Source organism: Schistocerca nitens, chromosome 1 (assembly GCF_023898315.1).
Source record: "Schistocerca nitens isolate TAMUIC-IGC-003100 chromosome 1, iqSchNite1.1, whole genome shotgun sequence".
In the NCBI taxonomy this organism is placed as follows: domain Eukaryota; kingdom Metazoa; phylum Arthropoda; class Insecta; order Orthoptera; family Acrididae; genus Schistocerca; species Schistocerca nitens.
Genome location: NC_064614.1, coordinates 1,299,587,357 through 1,299,614,231, shown reverse-complemented (window position 1 = coordinate 1,299,614,231; position 26,875 = coordinate 1,299,587,357). Strand labels below are relative to the sequence as shown.

The 26,875-nt window shown below is 38.9% G+C and overlaps 1 protein-coding gene across 9 annotated transcripts in view; it reads left to right on the top strand.

Annotated features, from left to right (window-relative positions):
- The window catches only part of LOC126202321 (uncharacterized), a 179,980-nt gene that overhangs the window by 73,587 nt on the left and 79,518 nt on the right, over positions 1-26,875 (top strand). For 8 of the 9 annotated variants that reach the window (XM_049936860.1, XM_049936858.1, XM_049936863.1 and 5 more), the window contains exon 3: positions 13,170-13,281. In XM_049936860.1, coding sequence (XP_049792817.1) covers positions 13,170-13,281 — 112 coding nt within the window. Of the gene's footprint in view, positions 1-13,169; positions 13,282-21,090; positions 21,182-26,875 lie in introns of all 9 variants that reach the window. The other variant, XR_007540190.1, reaches the window with a different exon arrangement.

Below are 26,875 nucleotides of genomic sequence, written 5' to 3'. Positions count from 1 at the left end.
CTTGAAAATTGTTGGCACGCCCCAATCCAAATGAGAAAAAAAGAGGAAAATTCAGAGCATAATACATCTAACTGTGGATATGGCACTTGTTCAGACACTAAATTCTCTTCATCTGAAATGGTAAAACTAAACAACTTAAATCATCTAACCCAGAAAGAATCTTCATAATGTGTTATCTACGACAAGAAATGTAAATGGCTGGACTGCTGACTTGTAGGTCTCTGGGGCAGAAAATTGGCCAAGAATAGGAATATTCTGTTTATTTAATTTATCTGTGACACAGGATGAAGCGAAGCAGAGCCCAAGTCCATATAAGTTTGTGGGCTTAACAAGGTTACCGCAGCTCCTGTAACCACTTGATTGTGCAGAACTTTATGAAAAATTACATCAATGAAAAGCTTGTTTCGCACAACAGAAATGACCAATACAATGTTTACCTCCATATTCACAACAGGATCATTGTGCTTAATTTTTGCACTGTAAACAGAAGCAATGTGACCTTTTTTGTTGCAATTTTGACAGTTAAGTTACTTCTACATCTGATGATGGTTCTCCATCCAAGATAACATCCTGTGACCCCCCTGTCAAAAAGGCCCCAGTCAAGTCACTGATTTTACTTGACACCCCATATGATTGTAGTTTTGACAATAAGCATAGGGTGTGGTACTGAGTTAAATACTTTTTGGAAATCAGGAAATACTGGCTCTACCTGACTATCTCGATTCATAGCTTTCAGCAGGTCATGTGAGAAAAATGTGAGTTGGATTCCACTGGGCCAATGTTTTCAGAACACATGATGGTTGGCATGGAGGAGATCATTCTGTTTGAGATATTTCATTGCGTTTGAGCTCAGAATACGTCTAATATTCTACAACAAATCGATGTCAGGGATATCGGAGGATAGTTTTGTGGATCATTTCTACTACCCATCTTGTAGACGGGTGTGACTAGTGCTTTTTTTTCCCCAAGAACTGGCCATGGATTTTTGTTGGGGGGATCTACAATAGATTATAGTTAGAACAGGCACTAACCCAGCTGCAAATTCAGTATAGGAACTGATAGGGATTCTATCGGGCCCTAAAGCTTTGTTCAGTTTTGACAATTTCAGCCATTTCCCTACACCAGCGCCACTAATACTCATTTCACTCATCTTTTCAGTTGTACAAGTATCAAATTTGGGCAATTCTCATGGGCTTTCCTTTGCAAAGGAACATTTGAAAACAGAATTAAGCATTTTGCTTTTGCTTTTTTTCAGTTCCTGTCTCATTCGCTAGGGATTGGACACTAACTTTGGTGCCACCAAGAGCCTTTACATACAAACAGAATTTCTTTGGGTTTTCTGATGTGGTAGTCATTGACAGCCAGGCATGTTTCATCACCATCTCTCTATCTATAGTTCTATTTATTGTTTAACACCTATTATGCAGTAGTCTGTTGTTTTAGAAGTTTCTTTCCAGTGACTGTATTCCATGGAGGGCCCCTCCCATTATGAACTGTTCCACTGGGCACATATCTATCCAATGAATGTTCAATATGCTTGTTTTAGTTGTACTTTGGTAATCACTGTTGCCACAACCGTGTCATGATCACTGTTACTGGTTTCGTTGTGGACATCCTCAAAGACGTCAGCTCTATTGGTTACCATAAGATCCAATATATTTCCATCACGAGTGGGATTCCTAACTATTTGTTCTAGATAGTTTTCAGAGAATGGTTTTCACCACTAACAAAACTGTAATTTTCGCAATTGATTGTTGGATGATTAAAGTGTCTACAAATGAATGCTGTATCATTGGGAAACTTATGTACAAGTGAACTGAAGCTTTCTTTAAAGTTACATTGAGAGAAGCATCTGATGGCCAGTAGAAGGATCCAGTTATCATTTTATGCCCACCCCTGATGCTGAGTCTTGACCAAACAGTCTCACATGCAGCTTCAGTTTCTATCTCTGTGAATATGAGTTTCTTGTCTACTGCAACAAATACACCTCTTTCATTTCCAGACCAAGCGCAGTGACGCAGTGGTTACCACACTAGACTCGCACTCGGGAGGATGACAGTTGAATTCCGCATACAGCCATCTAGATTTGTGTTTTTCGTGGTTGCCCTAAATCACTCCAAGCAAATGCTGGGATGGGTCCTTTGAAATGGCACTGCCAGTTTCCTTCTCCATGCTTGATACAATCTGACCTTGCGCTTCGTCTCTTAATGACCTTGATGTCGACAAGACTTTAACCCCAATCTTCCTTCCTTGCTTTCCATTTCCCATTTGCCTATCCTTTTGATATACACTCAGATTTCCCCAAATCTGCTGTAAATTTCAGGTTTCAAGCAGCTTTCTATACCTAGTATAATGTGAGCTTCACTACTTTTCAGGAGTGCTCCAAAGTGTGGCACTCTATTGCAAATGCTTCAGCAGTTAACCATTAGGTTTTTAATACTCTCCTGAGAGAGGCATTTCTTTCGATCTTACACTGATACTTCTGGATTTTCTAGAGCCATCATTATCTGGATTGGACAGAGAGCCGCCTAAACTAAAAAACCCTTGTGTGCATCCCACACACAGTCGGCTATCTGAGTGTTAACCCCTGATGTGTTGTGTATGCGTGACCCATTTAGTGGAGCGCTTCAGTTCTCAACCCTATGGTGCAAGTCCAGGAAGGTGCAGCCTAGCTTGTTACAGAACCCTTGAAATCTCTGGTTGAGGTTTTCCACTCGACTCAGAACCAAAGGCCCACTGCAAATTGCAAGCTTCATTGAAATTACATATGCTAGGCTGGTATTGTCTCTGCCAGCCACTGGAATGACCCAAAATGACCTAGGAGCCCCAATGACAGGCATCATTTGTTCCAAAAAGAAAAGAAAAAAAAGTGGGTGTAGCTGTACACTTATTTCTAGTGAGCATGCATTATGTGATTTCATGAACTTAGCTTGGTACAGCTGAATGAGAAAAATTTATGGTGGCATTTTCCATGATCTTATGCGTAACACATAAAATTCTTCTAGGCTGATGAAAATAGTGTGGCATTAAAACTGTTCCTCTTGCATGAATGGAGACTTTCACTGATGAGGCAAAACATTATGAATACCTGCTTAATAGCATGTTGTTCCAGTTCTGGAACACGGTACAACAGCGATTCTGCATGGCATGGATTTAACAAGTAGGTTACCAAAATTATGTTGCATCAGATGTCTACACACAGGCCACAGAATTTCCGTAAATTACAGACCTGTGGTTTGTGAGTGCAGAGCTGTCACCGAGTAGGGTCCCATTTATGTTCAGATAAAGTGAATTTGGTGGTCAAGACACCAACATGAATTCACCAATCAAGCTCCTCAAACAACTGTACCATGATTATGGTCTTGTGACACAGACATTTATCCTGCTGGAAGGTTACATTGTCTTCAGGAAAGACAACAAGCATGAAGGGATGCAGGTTGTCTGTAATGTTTGCACGTAGGCCACAACTGTCATGGTGTGTTCAGTTACTACAACAGAATGCATGGAAGACTAAATGAATGTCCCTCAATGCATAATACTTCCTCCACTGGCCTTAATCGGTATTGCAGTGCACGTTTTGAACTGCCATTTGTCTGAATGACAATGTATCCAGACACAACTGTTGACCTGTAAGACCCAAGTTTCTCCTAGCATATACAATGTTCAAATAACTGACAGGAATGCAGCCAGGTGATGTTGTTAACAACTGCCAATATTTCAACAAGTGCGCACCCTACAATTTTCAAGGCAGAACTTAAGCAAGTAAGCACTGTGCAAGCGAATTTAAAACCTCGATTTTCAGAGAAAGTCTGTAAAGATAAGATAAGATAACACACACACACACACACACACACACACTGCAAACACTAGTGCCATCATGAATCAAATCAAAGATAACCAACATCAGAAGTTACCAATAGTGAAATAATGAAAATAATCAACAGGTAAGGTAGCATAAACACTGCCTCTCTATTTTTTGACAAGCGAGAGAGCAGGATTCTATGCAGGATTTAAATAAAAACCACTATCTCTATTCATAAGGTTACTTGCTAATTTAATTTCAACAGCTTCCTTAATAACACTCTCCCAGTTGCTGGAAGTGCTTGTAAGAATCTACTTGTTGTTATATTCTGTAGGATGACTGGTGCCAAGATGGTGTTCTGTATTGGTGGATTTGCTTGTCTGCTGTCAACATGTTTGGCACTTATGCTCTATACTCCAGTTCTTCACAGTCCTGATAGTACTTAGTTTTTATTTGATGACCAGTACTATAAGCAGACAGAGTTGCGATGGGAAACCCATTGTCACCTATTCTTGCCAATTTGTTTATGAAGGATTTTGAGGAGTGCGTCCCGGAGTCAGCAGCTTTGAAACCTGTGTGTTTTTTTAGACTTGCAGACAATACTGTCATTGGTTTGGCCTCATGGCAGTGAGAATTTCTAGGACATCTTAGAACACCTGAGTTTAGTCTCCCTGAATATTTGTTTCATGATAGAGGTGGGAAAGCATGGCTGTTTTCCCAAGCTTGATGTTTTGGTCGGGAGAAAGGTGGATGGTACATTGAGACATACTGTTTGTAGGAAGCCTCCTCACACTGACCTGTCTCTGCAGTTTTACAGATGTCATCATCTGGCTCAACATGAAGGGGTACTTTGTACCTCAGTTCATGGGGCCCATGTAATCTCAGAACCTGAGAGTTTTTGTCAGTTGAGTTAACCCATCTCAGAATCACCTTTCATGAGAATGGTTATAGTGAAAGACAGGCCAGGCATATGTTGTGCTACTGACTAACTGTGCACTGAATGAGTGATGATAATACCAAGGTGACACCAAAATCCACGGCCATTTTGCCTCAAGCAGGGAGCATTTTGAACAGGGTTGGTCATATTTTGTGGGAATGTGAGGTGAAGTGTGTTTTTCGATCACCATCTAAGATCATAGTCCTTTTAGGTTCCATAAAAGATGATCTTGATTTGTGTAAGTTGGGTATCTACTGTATTTCTTGCAATTGTGGCATGTCATACGTTGGTCAGACTATCAGAAGCGTGGATGATCAGTGTACAGAGCATAAGTGGCACGAGCAGATCCACCATTCCATAACATTGTCTTGGCACGGGTCATCTTATGGAATATAACAACACGGAGACTCTGGCATGCATCTCCAGCTATTGTGACAGTGTTATTAAGAAAGCTGTTGAAATTAAATTAGCAAATAGCCTTATGAGTAGAGATTGTGGTTTTTGTTTAAATTCTGCATGGAATCCTGGTCTCCCACTTGTCAAAAAACAGAGGGACATAGTTTATGCAACCTCCCCTGTTGACTATTAATTCCAGTATCGATAACTTCTGACATCGGTCATCTTTGATTTACGATTGCGCTAATGTTGACACTCTCTCTCTCTCTCTCTCTCTCTCTCTCTCTCTCTCTCTCTCTCTGTGTGTGTGTGTGTGTGTGTGTGTGTGTGTGTGTGTGTGTGTGTGTGTGTGTGTGTGTGTGAACTTTACAGAGTTTCTCTTAAAACTGAGATTTTAAATTCTTTTGCACAGCATTTATTTGCTGCAGTTTTGCCTTGAAAATGGCAGGATGTTCTCCTGTCAAAGTATCGGCAGATGTCGGTGATGTCACCCAGCTGCATTCCTGTAGGTTATTTGAAAACTGTTGACATGGTGTAGCAAGAAAGGGAAGTCATCTGACCAAGCAACATGTTTCCATTGATCCATGGTCCAATCATCATGCTCCTATGCTCACTGCAATGGTAACTGACAATGTCATTGGGTCAACGTGGGAATGTATGGGGGTCATCCGCTGCAGAGTCCCATGCTCAGCAAGAAGTTCTGAAGCATGTGCCCTGGAACACTTGTACCTGCACCAGCATTGTACTTTGACATCAATTCTGCCACAGATCACTGTCTGTATTGCTTTACAGGCTGGTTTGGCCACCTCCATGTTCCGTGCAAGTGATGGTTGTTTGACACCTTGTCACCTATTCACAGTTCTGCCATCCTCCAACCACTATTTATAGATGGAAACAGCTGATCATCTTCATCATTTCAAAAAATATTATGTCGGTTATGGTTGAAACTGATCCGGGCTGCATAGTTATGAGAGTTGTAGAATTCTTCAGAAAAGTTTGAGTAGCATTAGTACAGTATTAGAGGCACTTGAACCTAATGAGTGTAGACTGGGATGTCTATAGATTAATACAGGTGGTGCAGATGGGCAGTCTGGTGAAGTATTTCTGAACACATTTTCCAAAAACTGTTTTAAGCAGCTTGTTTGACAACTCAGATGCAATGGGAATATTTTAGAAATTGTATGTACAAACAGATATGACCTTATCGACATTGTCAGTATAGAGACAGGGATTAATGATCGTGATGTCACCATAGTGACAGTGATTACTAAAGTTAATAAATCCATCAAGAATGCTAGGCGGAATTTTTGTGCTGGAAAGAGCAGATAAGCAGTCGTTAGCTTCCTGCTTAGACTATGGTAGACATAGAGAAATTATAGGCAAGTGCTGTGAAGAAGTATGTACTGAGTAACTGGATTAAGGATGGAAAAAACCCACTGTGGTTAAATAACAAAATTTGGAGTATGCTGAGGAAATGGAGATCGTTGCACCCTTGGTTCAAAACAAATGCAAAAATGTTGACAGGCAACAGTTAGTAGAAATCCACACGTCTATAAAAAAAAAAAAATAGTGAAGCATGAAATGTACAGTGACATCCATTGTCAAACACTGGTGAAAGAGCTTGCCAAGTACGTGAGAGAATTCTGGTCCTACATAAAATCATTGAGTGGGTCAAAGGTTACTGTTCACTCACTTGTTGACCAGTCTGGTGTGGCAATAGAAGACAGCAGAAGGAAAGCTCAAGTTTGAAATTCAGTATTTAAAAAATCATTCAGACAGGAGGATCACACAGGCATACCATCGTATGACCCAGAGACTTCCAAAAGTAGGACGTAAAAATAGGAATCCCTAGTGTTGAGAAGCAACTGAAAGAGTTGAAAGAAATAAGTCACCAGATCTTCTTGGAACTCCAGTTCCGTTGGCACTGGCCATTTACTAATGTTAGATTTATTGTGAATCTCTTATCCAGTGCGCAGTCCCATGTGACTGCTACATATGACAGAGTAAAAGAATTGACTCACAACATTACAGTCTAATATCTTTAACATTGGTTTGTTGCAAACTTCTTCAGCATATTCTAATATAACAACGAAAATAATCAATTATTGAGAAAATGACGTAAATGGATGGATAAAAAAATCTACTCACACAAAAGGATTTCACTTTTACGTTTTCTGAGCCAGTGGCCCCTTCTTTTGGCAGAAGAGTTGAAGGGGAAGGAAGAGGGGTGAAGGAAAATGACGAGATGTTTAGGGAAAGCAGTACAGTTTAGAAAAGCCATCCAGAACCCTGAGTCAAGAGAGACTTACCGGACGGGATGAGAAGGAAAGACTGATTGTTGGGGACTGTAACAGACGAGATTTGAAAACCTGAGAGCTTAAAGGTGGAAGACAGGGTAATATTCAAGACAGAGATTACTAGTAAAACATCATGCACAGAAGTGGCAGGAGGGATGGCCAAAAAAGAGACAGGTATGACAATGAAAGATGTGGAAAACTAAAATGGACTGAAGAAAGGAGCAGTTACTGTGAATAAACACTGAGACAGAAGGAATTAACATAAATTAAGGCCACCTAGATGGCGAGAACCAAGGACATTTGTAGTGCTACTTGCCATCTGCAGAGTTCTGTGAAACTAGTATCTTGGGGGAAGAATCCAAATGGTGTGTGTGATGAAACAGGCACCGAGGTTACGACTGTCATGTTGTACAGCATCCTCTGCAACATGATATTGTGTGTTCCCTGTAAACACCCTCTAACTATGCCCATTCATCCTGACTGATAACTGGGTGATTGTCATGCTGATGTAAAAGGCCAAACAATGCTTACACACCAGCTGGGATATGATGTGTCATTTCACAGGTGGCTCTCTCTTTGATAGTATATGCTTTACCGGTTACAGGGTTAGAATAGGTGGTGGTAGGAGGTGCATAGTCCAGGTCTTGCAGTGGGGACAGTCACAATGGTAGGAGCCATAGGGTAGGGAGATGGCTGCAGAAGGGGCATAGGGTCTGACAAGGATATTGCGGAGATTGGGGATGATGAAAAGCTACTCTAGGTGTAGTCAGCAAAATCTCAGACAAAATGGATCTCATTTCAGGTATGATTTTAGGAAGTCATGGACTTTTTGAAGTAGCTGATTGATACATCCAAGACCAGGATAATACTGGGTGACAAGTTGGTGCTCCACAGTTGCTTTTTTGGAGGCATCAGCAGTACCAGGATTGGTTGTGATGGCCCGGGGAATCTGCTTTTGAACTAGGCTGTTGGGATAATTATGTCCAGTGAAGGCTGAAATGAGAGTGGGGGTGTATTGCTGTAAAGAGTCTGCATCCGAACAAATATGTTTGCCTCAAATGCCAAGGCTGTATGGGAGGAAATGTTTGACATGGAGAGGATGGCAACCGTCAAAATCTAAATAAGAGCCACCTGTGAAATGACATGTCATATACCAGTTGTTATGTAAACAGTGTTTGGCCTTTTACATCAGCATGACTATAACCCAGTCATCAGTCAGTGTGAATGAGCATAGGCAGAGGGTGTATATAGGGAACACACAATATCCTCTTGCAGAGGATGCTGTACAACATGACAGTCGTAACCTTGATGCCTGTTTCACCATATGCGCCGTCTGGATTCTTCCCCCAGACACCAGTTTCTCAGAACTCTGCGGGTGGGAATTGCAGTACAAATGTCCTCGGTTCTCGCCACCCACCTGGTCTTAATTTACATTAATTCCTTTAGTCTCAGCATTTATTCACAGTAACTACTCTTTTCTTTACTACATTTTAGTTTTCTACATCTTTCATTGCCTTACTTGTCTATTTTTCGCCGTCCCCTCAGCCGTCTCTGTAATATACAATGCACTTTATCTTTTCACTCTTATTAACTCATCCATGATGTTTTAGTAGTAACCTCTGTCATGCATATTATCCTGTCTTCCACCATTAAGCTCTCTGGTTTTCAAATCTTGTCTAGTGCATTTCCCAGGAATCAGTCGTTTCTTCTCATCCCGCCTGGTAAGTGTCTCCTGACCTGTGGTTCTGGGCGACTTTTCCAAACTCTACCCCTTTCTCTAAACCTCTCAAGTCCTTTTCCTTCACCCCTCTTCCTTCTCCTTCAACTCTTCTGCCAGAAGAAGGAGCCACTGGCTCCGAAAGCTTGTAAAAGTTAAATCCTTTTGTTTGTGTGTTCCCATGCTGCCACTTGGTGATCAGATTTTTTGATCAAGCCATTTACATTTTAAGATCATATTCTAAGTTTGAGTATAATAAATTTCCTCAAGACAGTGAAGGTTCTGTCCACAAGTCAGCATGAATTTAGAAAGCGTTGTCTGCACAAAGCTCAGATTGCCCTTTTCTCACACCATATCTTGTGAATCATTGATGAAGGGCAATAGACCACCATATTTTCAGATAGCATTTGACACAGTGCCCCAGTGCAGACTTTTAATGAAGGTCTGCACATATAGAATAGGTTCTCAGAAATGTGGATAGCTTGAACACTTTTTAAGTTACATAAGTGAAAGTGTGTTGTCCTGGCCGGTGAATGTTTATTGGAGACAAATGTACCTTCAAGAGTACCACAGGGAAGTGAGGAAGAACCATTCTGGTTCTCTACATACATCAACCATTTGATGGATAGACTGAGCAGCAATCTGTGAACTGTTTGCTGGGATATTGTAGTGTACAAGAAAGTGTCATCATTGAGTGACTGTAAGAGGATACGGGATGACATACATGGAATTTGTATTTAGTGTGATGAATGGCAGCATGATCTAAATGTATTTTAAAACATGCAGATGAGTGGGAAAAACAGTGCTGGGATATATAAATACTTTATTAATAGTGTGCTATTTGACACATGTCAAATAAATACCTAGATGTAATGTTGCAAAGTGATATGAAATGGCACAATCATGTAAGATGAGTTGTCAGGAAGGTGAATGGTTGTCTTTAGTTTAACATGAGTATTCTTGCAAACTTTAGCTCATTTGTAAAGGCAGACATAGAAGCAATTCAGATCTGGGTTTGATCAACACGTGAGTATTATGGAAATGCTCTGTGGACTCAAATGAGAATCCCTGTAGGCAAGAGAATGTTCTTTCCACAACAATGTCGGTAGAGTTTAGAGAACTGACATTTATGACAGGCTGCAGAACAGTTCTAGGCATATAGACAGTTGTTTTTCCCTAGCTCCATTTTTGAGGGGAGAAGGAGAGGGAAAACACATTGGTACAAGGTACCCTCCGTGTGGTGGCTTGAGAAGTATGTATGTACCGGTTGGTTGTAATTAAAGTGCAGCTACTCACAGAGGTCTGGTGTAGGCTGTAATTATCGTATGACAGCAAAACTTCATAAATATTCTTAAGTGTTAATCCAGAACCAATTTATGCAGGGAAAAAATCAGTTCCAGTTTTGACCACCAGATGCAAATCTGATACTGTGAATGCAAGAAAGATGTATAGAAATATTTCCATATGTAATGGATTAGCAACAGGACATGGGCAGAAAAGGTCAAAGAAGTGAGAAAGGCATGATGTTGATTAGTAACCACCAAGTACACAGTTTGTTCAGTATATGAACAATGGAGACAATGACAAGATACTGGATCCATAAAATGACATGGTCAGCAGTTGCTTGCAGCATTTCCAGTGGAATATGAGCAACATGCTATTGTACACTGGCCTGCAGATCAGGTAGGCACCGAATGTGTCCCTGGTAAACACATTCTTGTAGGTATTACCAGAGCCAAAAGTCACATGGATTCAGAACAGGTGATTGTGCAGGCATTGCATCTGGAAACCTCTGGAGATAGCACATTCGTGGGTAATGCATTAAGCAGATCTTTCACTAGGTGAGTGATATAAGGTGTTGCCCCATCTTGCATGAAAATAGTGGTTTCCATACAGTTGTGCTCTTCCAAAGCAGAAATCTTATGCTGTGCAAGGTGGTGTCGATAACATGCAGACCAGACGTCACAGTACATCTGACAGGCCCTCTGGTGTATTCCCTTCAAAGAAGAACAGACCAAGAATGAAAATTCTTGTGAATCCACACGACACAGTTGCGTATGGCAAGTGCGGTTTTGCAGTATCCGTAATTTGGCATCTTCACCCAGTAGTGTAAAATATGCCTCATCACTCCATAGAATGTAGCCTGGCCACCATGTCATCTTAAATCCATGCCAGAGACTGAAGAGCAAATTCAGAATGTTGCTGCACATCATGAGGTTTCAGTTACTGCTCTGTCTGGATCTTGTACAGGTACCACTGTAAAATAGATCACAAAACTTTCCATACTCTTGACCATGGGACTGACTATTCTTGTGACACTGCAAGAGCAGTGGCACTACTGTGGCGCATGATGCAGTCAGCCAAGCTCACCTTTGTTTTTGAATTTCACTATCATCTTCTTTAAACTATTTAATGACATCAGGCTTCTCCCCAGACCTTTCATTCGTTGATACTTTCTCAGTGCAGCACTGTAATTACTCCCGTTCACTTAAAACATTTTCACTAACAGTGCAAGGGGTTTCTTCTTGATAACCATACTGTTCACTCATGTTATGGATTGTCAAATGATAGTGTGGATGTCATACTATCATACAAATGGTGTACAACGCAAGAATTGCACCAGGTGGTCACAGTTGGAACCAATATTTTTTTCCCAATATAAATCTGTTCTGCATTTACGTATTGGCATATCTACCCAGTTTTGCTGTCATATGAAAATTACAGCACATACTGCACTTTAATTATAACCACTCAGTAGAAGTAGATGTTGACCTAGATGACTTCTTTAGTTGCCTAATCACCATGGACAAGTGCTGTGTGTATTACTATCAGCCCCGAGGCAAAGTAGCAAAGCAAGCTGTGAAAATGTGTTGACTAATAATGACCGAAAAAGTGAAGATTTGGGAACATGGTGACGTAGAGTGCTTTTTGACTGCCATAATGTGGTGCTAACAGAGTATGGTCATACGAGGCTAAACATCACAGGAGCATACTACGAAAATCTCCTGACAAGGTTACAGGAAGCTGCAAAGGCGAAGCATTGTGTTAATATGTCCAGAGGATTGTTTTTACTCCACTGCAGTGTGGAAGTTTATTCTCTGCACCACACAGTCATACAAGCAACTTCCTTGGGCTGCCAGATTTTGCATCACTCCCCGTATTCTGACGTGACACACATTAATTTCTTCCTCTCTGCTCAAGTGAAGAAACTGTTGTGTGGCACGCACTTCCAGAATGACACTAAGGTGACTTTTGAGGTAGAATGTCTGTTGGACAGCCACAATGCAGGCTTCTACAACCAATGTCTCAACCACATCATCCATTGTGGGGGAAAACCTGTCGCTTTGAAGACTGAAATTGTATAGGAGGTCAAACAATATCACCCAGTTCCAGGTTTTCAGTTGATTTTTTGAGGTGATAATTAAAACTGGATGACTACACCTCATATGTATAATAGTCTAGAAGTAATTACCATAATTATCACCATGAGTAGATTAGTGGTTGTAATAATCTGCTGTTAGATTCGTTACAGAAGTGGCCAATAGTAGCTGCTCAGTTTGATACTCTCCACATCCTGGAAGCTTTCCCATGATGGGATGTATAGAACATGACTTGTGCATGGATGAATTCAACAGCTAGGTGTGCTGTTAGCTTTTTGTGTCTGTTTATATAACAGCACTGCAAGGTACATCTGAAGGAAAACGCTAACCAGACAATTTGTCTATTTGTGAATTTAGAAATATTCTGTATTGCATTTTCCTTTGTAAAGTGTTAACATTATCATCTTATGTTACTTTTTCTTGTCAATCATTTTGATGTGTATGTCTAATTGATAATAGCTTCAGGTGACAGAATGTGTGTGTGTGTGTGTGTGTGTGTGTGTGTGTGTGTGTGTGTGTGTGTGATGCTCTAGTCAAGAACACAACATGAATAGTTGCACAACAGCATTCAGCCCCTATATTATCTGTATCTATTATCATACCAATTAATGAACTGCCTTTCATATGGCTGAATTTCCAGGTCTCTGCGTTGATTGTTTCCCTATGGTGCTGCAGCAGCTTCATGAAATTTTTTAATTACAAGGAAACACAAGCACTTCCTACAGCTGGCATCATCAGTCAAATAATAAGCAGTAAGATATCAGTGATTTTATTTCCATGCTATTTAATGAATTGCTGAATCCTTACGTGAAATATTTATGTAAATTTATTCATTTGCATTTCTGCTTACATTGTACCTTTCTATTAAAAAACATACCAGTGAAGTTCATGTCTGTGGGACAGTTAAAATAACAAATGTAACAATAAGAATACTACACCAGAAGAACATTTTCAAATTTAATTTTGGCAACTGCAACATCGTACACAGCTTTTTAATGGTCATGAAACAACCCACTATAGTTAGTTGTTTTCTTCTTCTTTTATTATAGAAAGAAGCCACAAAAAATCTTCTTGTGTTTTGTTAAAAACTACTCAAAAAACATTTTACACAGTGTGTGTATCTGTATGCAGGTGGGGGCTTATAATCTGGAGGAGCAGGGAATGAAAGAGTTGTTGTGCTCTTCAGTCCGGAGACTAGATTGATGCAGCTCTCCATGCTACCCTATGCTGTGCCAGCTTCTTTATCTCCAAGTAACTTATGCAACCTACATCCTTCTGAATCTGCTTAGTGTATTCATCTCTTGGTCTCCCTCTACGATTTTTACCCTCCATGTTTTCCTCCACTACTAAATTGGTGATCCCTTGATGCCTCAGAATGTGTCCTATCTAACGATCCCTTCTTCTAGTCGAGTTGTGCCACAAATTCCTTTTCTCCCCAATCCTATTCAGTGCCTCCTCATTAGCTATGTGATCTACCCATTTAATCTTTAACATTCTTCTGTAGCACCACATTTTGAAAGCTCCTATTCTCTTATTGTCTAAACTTTATTGTCCACAATAAACTTCCATACATGGCTACATTCCATAGAACATACTTTCAGAAAGGACTTCCTGACACCTAAATCTATACCCAATGTTAATAAATTTCTCTTCTTCAGAAACGCTTTCCTTGCCATTGTCAGTCTACATTTTATTATATCCTCTCTAATTCGACCATCATCAGTTCTTTTCCTCCCCAAATAGCAAAACTCATCTATGGCTTTAAGTGCCTTATTAACTAATCTTAATTCCATTAGCATCACCTGATTTAATTCTACTGCATTCCATTATACTCATTTTACTCTTGTTGATGTTCATCTTAAATCCTCCTTTCAAGACACTGTCCATTCCATTCAACTGCTCTTCCCAGTCCTTTCATACCTCTGACAGAATTACAATGTCATCATCAAACCTTAAAGTTTTTATTTCTTCTTCATGGGTTTTAACTCCTACTCCAATTTTTTCTTTTGTTCCATTTACTGCTTGCTCAATATACAGATTGAATAACGTCGGGGATACGCTACAACCATGTCTCACTCCCTTCGCAACCACTGCTTCCGTTTCGTGCCCCTCGACTCTTATAACTGCCATCTGGTTCCTGTACACATTATAAATAGCCTTTCGCTCCCTGTATTTGACCCCTGCTACCTTCAGAATTTGAAGGAGAGTATTCCAGTCAAAATTGTCAAAAGCTTTCTCTAAGTCTTCAAATGCTAGAAAGGTAGGTTTGCCTTTCCTTAATCTATCCTCCAATTCATTGCATCACGTGATCCAACATTTCTACAGAATCCAAACTGATCTTCCCCGTGGTCAGCTTCTAACAGTTTTCCCATCTGTCTGTAAAGGATTTGTATTAATATTTTGCAGCCGTGACTTAATAAACATAGTTCGGTAATTTTCTCACCTTCAACACCTGGTTTCTTTGGGATTATGATTGTGAATTGTGTTTTATTCATCACATGACGTACATTTGCAATCCATTTGGTTTGTGTACAGGAGACATGTCAAAAATTTATAATACAGCTACAATGATTTTTACATTTTATAATAATAGCCCTACAGTAAATATTAACACTATAAGGATATTTCTTGTAATATGTAACACATTGTATCCAGCTTGAATTTCCAGTTTGTCCTACATGAATTTATCCACTGAGTAATAACACTTCAGTGTCAGTACCTCATATAGCTTTCTTTTAAGTGAACCTAAATTCGTCTGCATCAACTTGTTGCTGTTTAATTAAAAATTTTTATTCCCATGTATTGATGTCCCTGGGCATAACAGTCTGAGGCGGTGGATGGGGATCATCAAATTTATTTTGTTTCTAGTATCATGTGAATGGACAAAATGGTTTCCCTCCAATAATTCATGTCTAGCATACAAAAATATAATAATCTCATGTATGTATAAGGGCGGCAGAGTTAATATCTTAAGTTTTCTAAATAATGGTTGACATGGCTCTTTGTGACTTGCAGTGCACATATTTCGAATGATTTTTTTTTTCGTGCAGTTTTAGTATCTGCACTATGTCGAGTTACCCCAAAAAACAATACCATACCTAATAATGGATTTGAAGTAGCTTGTATATGCTGCTTTTTGTGTGTCCATGTCAGATGCAGTTGATAATATTTGGAATGCAAATGCAAAGCTGCTCAGTTTGTTTGCTAGGTATTCAATGTGTGCCTACCAGCTCAAATTTTTATCTACGAGGGCAGTTCAATAAGTAATGCAACACATTTTTTTTTTCTCGGCCAATTTTGGTTGAAAAAACCGGAAATTTCTTGTGGAATCTTTTCAAACATTCCCGCTTCGTCTCGTATAGTTTCATTGACTTCCGACAGGTGGCAGCGCTGTACGGAGCTGTTAAAATGGCGTCTGTAACGGATGTGCGTTGCAAACAACGGGCAGTGATCGAGTTTCTTTTGGCGGAAAACCAGGGCATCTCAGATATTCATAGGCGCTTGCAGAATGTCTACAGTGATCTGGCAGTGGACAAAAGCACGGTGAGTCGTTGGGCAAAGCGTGTGTCATCATCGCCGCAAGGTCAAGCAAGACTGTCTGATCTCCCGCGTGCGGGCCGGCCGTGCACAGCTGTGACTCCTGCAATGGCGGAGCGTGCGAACACACTCGTTCGAGATGATCGACGGATCACCATCAAACAATTCAGTGCTCAACTTGACATCTCTTTTGGTAGTGCTGTCACAATTGTTCACCAGTTGGGATATTCAAAGGTTTGTTCCCGCTGGGTCCCTCGTTGTCTAACCGAACACCATAAAGAGCAAAGGAGAACCATCTGTGCGGAATTGCTTGCTCGTCATGTGGCTGAGGGTGACAATTTCTTGTCAAAGATTGTTACAGGCGATGAAACATGGGTTCATCACTTCGAACCTGAAACAAAACGGCAATCAATGGAGTGGCGCCACACCCACTCCCCTACCAAGAAAAAGTTTAAAGCCATACCCTCAGCCGGTAAAGTCATGGTTACAGTCTTCTGGGACGCTGAAGGGGTTATTCTGTTCGATGTCCTTCCCCATGGTCAAACGATCAACTCTGAAGTGTATTGTGCTACTCTTCAGAAATTGAAGAAACGACTTCAGCGTGTTCATAGGCACAAAAATCAGAACGAACTTCTCCTTCTTCATGATAACGCAAGACCTCACACAAGTCTTCGCACCCGAGAGGAGCTCACAAAACTTCAGTGGACTGTTCTTCCTCATGCACCCTACAGCCCCGATCTCGCACCGTCGGATTTCCATATGTTTGGCCCAATGAAGGACGCAATCCGCGGGACGCACTACGCGGATGATGAAGAAGTTATTGATGCAGTACGACGTTGGCTCCGACATCGACCAGTGGAATGGTACCGTGCAGGCATACAGGCCCTCATTTCAAGGTGGCGTAAGGCCGTAGCATTGAATGGAGATTACGTTGAAAAATAGTGTTGTGTAGCTAAAAGATTGGGGAATAACCTGGTGTATTTCAATGCTGAATAAAACAACCCCTGTTTCAGAAAAAAATGTGTTGCATTACTTATTGAACTACCCTCGTACATTTAAACCTAAGAATTTGACTGAGTCAACTTCTTCTACTTCTTGGTTGTTATGTACAATCTTAATCTGCTCACATTTTGACTGTTTGGTTTTGAACTGCATCGTTTGAGTCGTATATATGTTTAGATTCAACCCATTTAGCTGAAACCAAGTTTCTAAGGTACTGCGGGTTCTGATCACTAATTTGGGAATTTTTTCCAAATCCTGATGTTCAACTAAGACAGAAGTATCATCTGCAAACAGAACTGATGGGGAGCTGATATTTAATGTTAATTTATTTACATAGAAGAGAAATAGGACTGGGCTTAATATGGAGCCTTATGGAACACCTTGAGATATATTTTTCCAGTCAGAAAAATAACATGCGCCATTTGAAGAGATGCTAACTCTTTGCTTTCTGTTTGATAAGTAGGATTTAAGCCACTGTAGGGCACTGCTGTTAATGCTGTATTTTCAAGTTTATTCACAACCAATGCCTGGTTTACAGAATCAAATGCCTGTGTGAGGTTGTAGAAAATTCCTGCCACCTTATTTCTCTTGTCTGATGATGTACTTATTTTCCCAGTGAAACTGTTTACTACATCTATGGTGTTTTTTCCCTGCTGAAAACCAAATTGATTGTTTAGAATAACAGAATATTTTGCAGTAAAGTTTTGGATTTGTGCAACAGCAAGTTTTTCAAATATTTTAGGTAGGACTGGGAGAATCGAGCTAGGGCGATAATTTCCCATGATCTCTCTTGATCCCTTCTTGAAGAGTGGTTTGACTTCAGCATATTTCAGTACCTCTGGGAAACAGTCCTCTTCAAAACATTGATTTATTGTTCGAGCTAGTGGGTTTGCAATTCTGTTGTGTACCACTTTCATAACTTTGTTTGGTATTCCATCCCCACCTGCAGATTTTTTGTTTCTTAATGTTAGACTAGCATTTTCTACATCCTCCACAGAAACTTTTAAGAATTTTGTAAAGTTTTCAGAGTTTTCACCTAAGGAAAAGGGATTTACTTTGTTGTGATAATCTGTTAGTATTTCCTTCAATGTCAATTTTTGAAATTTATTGGTTACTGGCTTTAACACCTATTTCAGATTTAATGATTGACCACACAGCCTTTGTCTAATTTTTTTGATTTAAAATTAGCCTGTTATTTGCCAGTTGTTTTGCTGCCCTGACAACTCTTTTAAATATGGTTTTAAAGAGTCTAACATATTTAATGAGATCAATATCTTTATTACATTTTAGTTCTCTGTGCAGTTGCCTTTTCCTTACACAGGAAATTTTTATGCCCTGGGTAACCCACTTCAATTTATTTGTTATTTTATTGCTGCAGAGTCTAGGTGGAAATGTTTCCTTAAAGACACCAATTTATGAATTTCTCAAAGTTTTTATCACTTGAGCTACAGTGAGCAAAAGGCCATGTTTTTTTTCTTTTAGCTTCTCACTAAATGTTAGCATGTTTTCTTTGCTAAAGTTCCTACTCATGTGACTTCTCATGTGTGAAATGTTCCTTTCTGTCTGTGGCAGCTCAATGAACAATGCACAATGATGTGAAATACCTAATTCTATACAAAATTTATACACATCTTCATGTAGATAATTAGTTAGAACATTGTCAATACACGTTGCTGATTTGGCCATTGCCTCTGGTAGATTCAAAGAAATTTGAAACCATTTTTCTTTACTAAGTCATTGAATCTTGAAGCGTAGCTGCTATCACGTGTTATATCAATATTAAAATCAGCAACTATTAGAACTTTTTTCTTTTTGTCTCTACAAAGGTCTTCTAGCATAATTTGAAGCTTAGATAAGAATGGTTCTGTTGTTGATGTCCCTGGAATTCTATATATTGAGATTATTATATTCTTCTTGAAGTCTGACAGTGTTTCACTTGTCTCATACATCTTGCTCACCAGATGGTTAGAGATTTGTTTAGCTCTCCCGAGGCTATCAGTTGTTCTAATGGAATGTTGTCTACTCTTGGAGCCTTGTTTCGCCTTAGGTCTTCTAGTGCTCTGTCAAATTCTTCATGCAGTATCATACCTCCCATTTCATCTTCATCAATGTTCTCTTCAATTTCCATAATATTGCCCGTAAGTACATCCCCCATGTATAGACCCTCTATATACTCCTTCCACCTTTCTGCTTTCCCTTCTTTGCTTAGGGCTGATTTTCCATCTGAGCTCTTGGTATTCATACAGGTGATTCTCTTTTCTCCAAAGGTCTCTTTTATCTATCATACACATGCTACTATGATCTTTCATTTGTCTTATAGCCATCCCTACATAGCCATTTTGCACTTCCTGTCAATCTCATTTTTGAGATGTTTGTATTCCTTTTTGCATGCTTCATTTACTGCATTTTTATATTTTCTTCTTTCATCAATTTAATTCTATATATTTTCTGTTACCCAAGGATTTCTACTAGCTCTGGCCTTTTTACCTACTTGATCCTCTGCTGCCTTCACCATTTCATGTCTCAAAGCTACCCATTCTTCTTCTACAGTATAAGGGTACAGGATAAGCTTACAGTATTCAAAAATAAATAATAAAATAAAATTAAATTAAAAAATAGATAATAATAAAATAAGTAATAATGAAGATAAAAAACAACTTCAGTGTTCAATAAAAGTAAGGTGATTACCAGCACAAAGACAGTCTGTTTGAAATAGCAGACCTGTGAAATCAAAATTAGCTGCTGGATAACCTTCAGCACCATTTTGCTCCCCTTTATGCATTGTAACATGCTTGAATCCTCCTTGACCTGCTGTCCACAAAGTGGTTAAGATGTTGCTGCTGAAGTCTGCCCTGCTCCTTGATTGCAGCACTCCTGAGCCCATACAGTGTGTGACAAAGATTCCTGCAATGATGCACTCCCTGTTAAGTTTGATCCCAAGTGTGGTGAACATGGCTCTTATTAGCAAATACTGCAGGCCATTGCATTCAGTTGATTTAACCTCTCGGAGCAATGTTGTTCTGTGTGCAGTGTATTTGTGTGTTATCTCCTTGAAAGATGAACCAATCGGCTGAAGTGTTGGCAATAGATTCAAGGATCATGTCCCAATAATGCACAGCCCTCAAATTACTCTTGATAGAGATGAGAGAGAGAGGGTTATGAGTGACAAAATCATAATATAGTCTTGAAGTATATTAGTTTCATTATCTTCTTTATTATTGTACTTTTCCTTATTATGGAAATAATTGTCCACTGGATTATATAACCATGGCCATTTATTACATTGTCATATACAGTTGTGCTTTCAATGTGGATATCGGAATTACACCGAGAGAAACTAACAGCTTTTTTATGAGACTTGAGTTATACATTCTTGAAAATACAAAGTGGTCAGGAACAGTCTGAAAAGCTTGAGAGGGTGTTGAGGGTAGGTTGTGCTGAGAAATAACTGTTAAAAAAATTATATGTTGCATCATTTCCGAGTTAATTAGCATTGAAGTTAGCTAGTCAGGCCATTGTGCACATAAATTCAAGTGGCCTGCTATACACAATTAGTGTCAGGTATCCTCATAGTGCAAATGATACCACATGAGACTGCTCAGCCTTTGGCTCAAGTTCAAACCTATTTTGTATTACTCTCTCTTGTTCAGTTTTAGGAAACCAAATGCAGAACTTTTGGAGACACTGTCTCTGGCAGGCTGCTTGAATTCGCACACAGAGTGGCCTAATTGGCTAACTTCAATGCTAATTAACTTGGAAACAGGGCAACATATTGAATTTTTTTCTCGCTGCAACCTACCCTGCAACATGCTTATACGCTTTTCAGACTGTTCCTAATCAACCTGTGTGTGTGTGTGCATTTGTGTCTGGCAAACTCTGGCCACTGCACATTGCCCAAGGAGAGATTCCAACAAATAATAATATAACACAAACAAATACTTATATTTGTATGGGGTTGTATTGTTTAAAGTGCATAAACTCGTAACATGAAATTAATAAATAATGCATTTACTCATTTATAGATGACGATGGTACGGAAAACTCGAGGGGAAAATCCTAAATTTAACTACACAAAAATTCTGTACCCTCACACATGCCATCGCTTATAAATGAGTAAGTGTGTTTTTATTTATTAAGTAACTGTAATTGAAACATTAAATATTATAATAGGATTTATCTTTTTCGTTCATATAGTTGAACACAGTTCATATTTGCATTTCTTTTTTCATTAATTAAGTATTCTTCTAATTAAATCATTCATATCATTTTGCTTTGTTTCTTAAAAGCTGCAAGTTCAAATTGCATCAGGTAAGTAGACACAACTTTTATATTAGCATTTATCTTTATTATCAGTTTTTATGTTTCTTTTGTAGACAAATGATCTTGTATGCATCAACAAAAACAATTCAGTAGAGTCAGTTGTATTAGTTTGATAACATTTATATATATTGAAATCATCTGTCATCTGTTTTGACACTGTATATACACACATTAGATATATCACATAAAGATGCTGTGGTGGAAAGCCAATAAACTCTATTGTTACAATATGTAAAAAGACTGTGATACGTCAGATGTGGCTTCCTCAAAGAAGATACAATGACCAAGCAAGAATTTTGTATATACGTATAAAATTTTATATATACAAGGTGTCCCATTTTATCTTGACCACCCTAAATATCTGTTTGTCCAGATGCAAATTACAAAATGTTTCAAGCAAATATTCTTTAGCCGTCAAGGGGACATCAATCATTATGATTGCCTTCATTGTAGCTTTGTTTTTTACAAAGATATGAACAGCGGTATGACTTTTTTAAATGGCACCCCGTATTTTTTATTCAGTAATTCATTTATTCAAAAATGTATCACAGTGTACCATTCACAGAAACACAACATTATTAATTAAATAACTCAACATTGACTTTGAGCCAGGGATCACAAACTTGTCCACTTGCTGGTTGTCAGAAAACAAATTAAAACCAAGTAAAAACATAACACAAAATTGACTTTGACTCTCCTGTACCATTTCCCAGGAGTAAAATAATCAAAGGTGCTCAAAGTGGTGACCCTGGACACCGATACACTGGTGCACTTCTTGAATGAAAGAATTATATACTACTTCCAGTGTTGCCTACTGAAGAGAATTATAAGCAAGCATGATATGTTCCTGCATGTCCTCTGGAGTTGGAATATTGTGGTAGACAATGTCTTTAATGCATCCCCAAATAAAAAAGTCCAGAGGATTTAAATCAGGAGACCTAGCAGGCCAAGTAACTGTTCCTCCTCGGCCAATCCATTTGGCAGGATACCGTTGGTTCAGAACACGACATGCACGCAAAGCATTGTGTACTGGACATCCATCATGTTGATACCACATAAGCATTCTGGTTCTTAGCAGCAGTTCATCCAGAAGAGGAGGAAGAGTTTGTCTGAGGAAGTTGGCATAAGCTGTGCTGTTTAGACTACCATTGATGAAATAAGTGTCAATAATTGTGGTACCAAGCATCCCACACCGGACGTTAATTCTCCTTTGATGCTGATGTTCTACCTGTCTAAGCCATTGGGGGTTGTCACTGGACCAATAATGCAGGTTCCTGCTATTTATCTGTCCTTTGTTTGAGAAGGAACATTCAATGGTAAATAGAACATTGGAGGAGAAGTTTGGGTTGGTGATGATTTGTTGCTGTGCCCACGGACAGAACTGTACACAGTTCTGGAAATCATTCCCTTGCAATTCTGGATGTAGGTGTACATGGTAAGGATGGAACCGGTGACATGTAAGAATATGATATACGGTGGTTTTAGGAATGCCAGTCTGGTGTTCAAGCTGTCTGGTGCTCACATGTGGATTTATAGCAGCACAAGCGATAACAGTAACTTTGGCAGCTTTGTCTGTGCAAGTGCTATGACAATTGCATTGTCGTGGGTTGAAACTTCCCGTTTCCTGAAGCGTCATAACAAGATGAGAAAACAACCATTGTGGAGAATATCGCTCTCTGTACAGTTCCACTGACTGCGTACCATTTCACCTACCTTCAATGACAACAATAAAAGAAACATTATGTCAGTGCAGTTTGTAGGAAGGACAGCCTTTACTGTATGTATGTGTGTCTGTTGCTGACAAAGGCCTTAATGGCTGAAAGCTATAATTGTGTGAATCTTTTTGTTGTGCCTGTCGCGACTCAGCATCTCCGCTATATGGTGAGTAGCAACTTTCCTTCTCTAATATTGGTACCTAATGTATCCATACAGAAGAAAACAGTAATGCAATTACTGTTCTGATGACTTACATCAACATCTACATCTACATGGATACTCTGCAAATCACATTCAAGGTCTGGCAGAGCGTTCACAATTCTCTGTTATTCCAATCTCGTATAGCGCGCGGGAAGAATGAACACCTATATCTTTCGTACGAGCTCTGATTTCCCTTATTTTATCATGGTGATCATTCCACCCAATGTAGGTTGGTGTATTTTTGGATTCCGCTGAGAAAGTTGGTGGTTGGAATTTTGTGAGAAGATTCCATCGCAATGAAAAACGCCTTTCTTTTAATGATTTCCAGCCCAAATCCTGTGTCATTTCTGTGACACTCTCTCCCATATTTCGCGATAATACAAAACGTGCTGCCTTTCTTTGAATTTTATCGATGTACTCTGTCAGTCCTAACTGGTAAGGATCCCACACCACACAGAAGTATTCTAAAAGAGGTCGAACAAGCGTAGTGTAGATGGTCATCTTAGTAGATCTGTTACATTTCCTAGGAGTCTTGTCAATAAAACGCAGTCTTTGGTTAGCCTTCCCCACAACATTTTCTGTGTGTTCCTTCTAATTTAAGTTGTTCGTAATTGTAATTCCTAGATATGTAATTAAATTTACAGTCTGTAGATTTGACTGATTTATCGTGTAACCGCAATTTAACAGATTCCTTTTAGCACTCATGTGGATGACCTCACACTTTTCGTTATTTAGGATCAATTGCCAATTTTCACACCATACATACATTTTTTCTAAATCGTTTTGCAATTTGTTTTGATTTTCTGATGAGTTTACTGGTTGATAAACGACAGCGTCATCTGCAAACAACCTAACGGCTGCTCAGATTGTCTCCCAAATCATTTATATAAATAAGGAACAGCAAAGGACCTACAACACTACCTTGGGGAACACCAGAAATCACTTTTGTTTTACTTGATGACTTTCCATCAGTTACTGTGAACTGTGTTCTCTCTGACAAGAAGTCATGAATCCCTGCACATATTTATTTATTTATTTGTCCATATAAATCTCTTTTTAAGTACATATATTGTACACAGGATATTGGACAGAAAACCTTTTTAGCTATTGGATTTTCAAATATCAAACATAAATTTTATAAATTTTTATGACAAATTGGATCTATACAGTTAATAATTACAAATTTTTGAAATACTGTATATTTATAACTTATTTCTACAATTGAAGATACAAATTACATTTTTTCTTGCATAAGATACTGTGAGACTGAATAGTAGCAGTTTTTCAGAAGGTAGGATGTCACAGACTTTTTAAAGCTTTGTAGTTCAGTAAGAGATTTTGTATGTCTTGGTAATCTGTTGTAAAGTTTTGTTCCTGCATGATATACACCTTTTTGGCATAATGTGGTGTTACAGTGATTGACATGTAAGTCGCTGTCTGACCTGGTACTGTAATCATGGACACTTTTGTTTTGAGGAAAAAGATTTTCTTTTCTCAGTATGCTTTTTTTGACATGCGTGACTACTTCCAGTATATAAATGCAGGGAAGGGGTAGGATCTTTAGATCTTTAAAGAAAGGTTTGCATGATTTTCTGCTGCTCACTTGTTTCATTATTCTTATAATTGCCTTTTGTTTCCTGAAAACTGTTATGGCCTGATGTACATTTCCCCAGAAAATGATACCATACTTCAGTATTGAATGTACACGAGCAAAGTATACAGCCCTAACTGTTTCTACACTAGTACTGTTGCAGAGAATTCTTACCACATAGCTCATTTTTGCTAGTTTTGAATTTAGGGCTGTGATATGAGTGTTCCATTTAAGATTTTCCTGGATATGAATCCCAAGAAATTTAGTTTCATTGACAGAACTAATGTTTTAGTTATCTATACATATTACAGGTTGTGCCAGATTTTTATTTTGATCAGTGTGGAAATTCATGAGTACCGTTTTTTGGGGATTAACTACTATCCTGTTTCTGGTAAACCATTCAGACACTTCTTTTGTGATATCTTTTGCAGATGCAGTAAGATTTTCTTCCCTTCAATCAATAGACTGGTGTCATCTGCAAACAGTACTGGTTCAGAATCCCTAACGTGTGATGGGAAATCATTAATGTAGACCAAAAAAAGAAAGGGACCTAAAATGGAGCCCTGTGGAACACCATGAGTTAGTCCACATGGTTATGAAATGTATACCTGGAGTTCATTTCCTTCTGTGTACTTAATTTCAGTTACCTGAGAATGATATTCCAAATATGATTTGATCCACTGATTTGGCACACCTCTTACACCATACCATTCGAGCTTCCTCAGGAGTATAGAATGATCAATCACAACAAAAGCTTTTGTTAGGTCCAAGAATAAACCTGAGATATTTCTGTGGTTGTCCACTGCATTTAAGACATGGTTTATCAGATTGAAAGTGGCAGTTTCAATTGATCTCTGTGGTCTGAAGCCATGTTGACATCCAGAAATAATATTATTAATTAGTTTTGAAAGGAACACTTTTTCAATAATTTTCGAAAACCCTGACAATAGAGACACAGGCCTATAGTTACCCATACATTGATGATCACCTTTTTTATATAGGGGTATTACTTTTGCCATTTTCAGTTGCTGAGGGAAGACACCACATGATAAGGATGAATTGCATATGTCCAATAAAGGTGAAAGTATTTGTCTTGCTGTTATTTTTATAATATAATCTGGAATATCATCAATACCAGTTGAATACTTACTCTTCAGATTGAGACGATATTCCATTAGCACGCAATTTCACTATGAGCCGCTTCTGTGGTACAGTGTCAAAAGCCTTCCAGAAATCCGGAAATATGGAATCGATCTGAAATCCCTTGTCAGTAGCACTCAACACTTCATATGAATAAAGAGCTAGTTGTGTTTCACAGGAACGATGATTTCTAAACCCATGTTGACTGTGTGTCAATAGACAGTTTTCTACGAGGTAATTCATAATGTTCGAACACAATATTTGTTCTAAAATCCTGCTGCATATCGATGTTAATGATATGCGCCTGTAATTTAGTGGATTACTCCTACTACCTTTCTTGAATATTGGTGTGATCTATGCAACTTTCCGGTCTTTGGGTACGGATCTTTCATCAAGCAAACAATTGTATGTGGTTGTTAAGTATGGAGCTAATGCATCAGCATACTCCAAAAGGAACCTAATTGGTATAAAGTCTGGACCAAAAGACTTGCTTTTATTATGTGATTTAAGTTGCTTCACTACTCCAAGGATATCCACTTCTATATTACTCATGTTGGCACCTACTCTTAATTCAAATTCTGGAATATTTACTTCATCTTCTTTTGTGAAGGCATTTCAGAAGGCAGTGTTTAGTAATTCCGCTTTGGCAGCACTGTCTTTGATAGTATCTCCATTGCTATTGCGCAGAGAAGGCATCGGTTGTGTCTTGTTGCTAGCATACTTCACACGCGATCAACATCTCTGTGGATCTCCTGCCAGGTTTCAAGACAAAGTTTCATTGTGGAAACTATTATAAGCATCTCACATTCAGTGCTAAATTTTGAGCTTCTGTAAAAGAT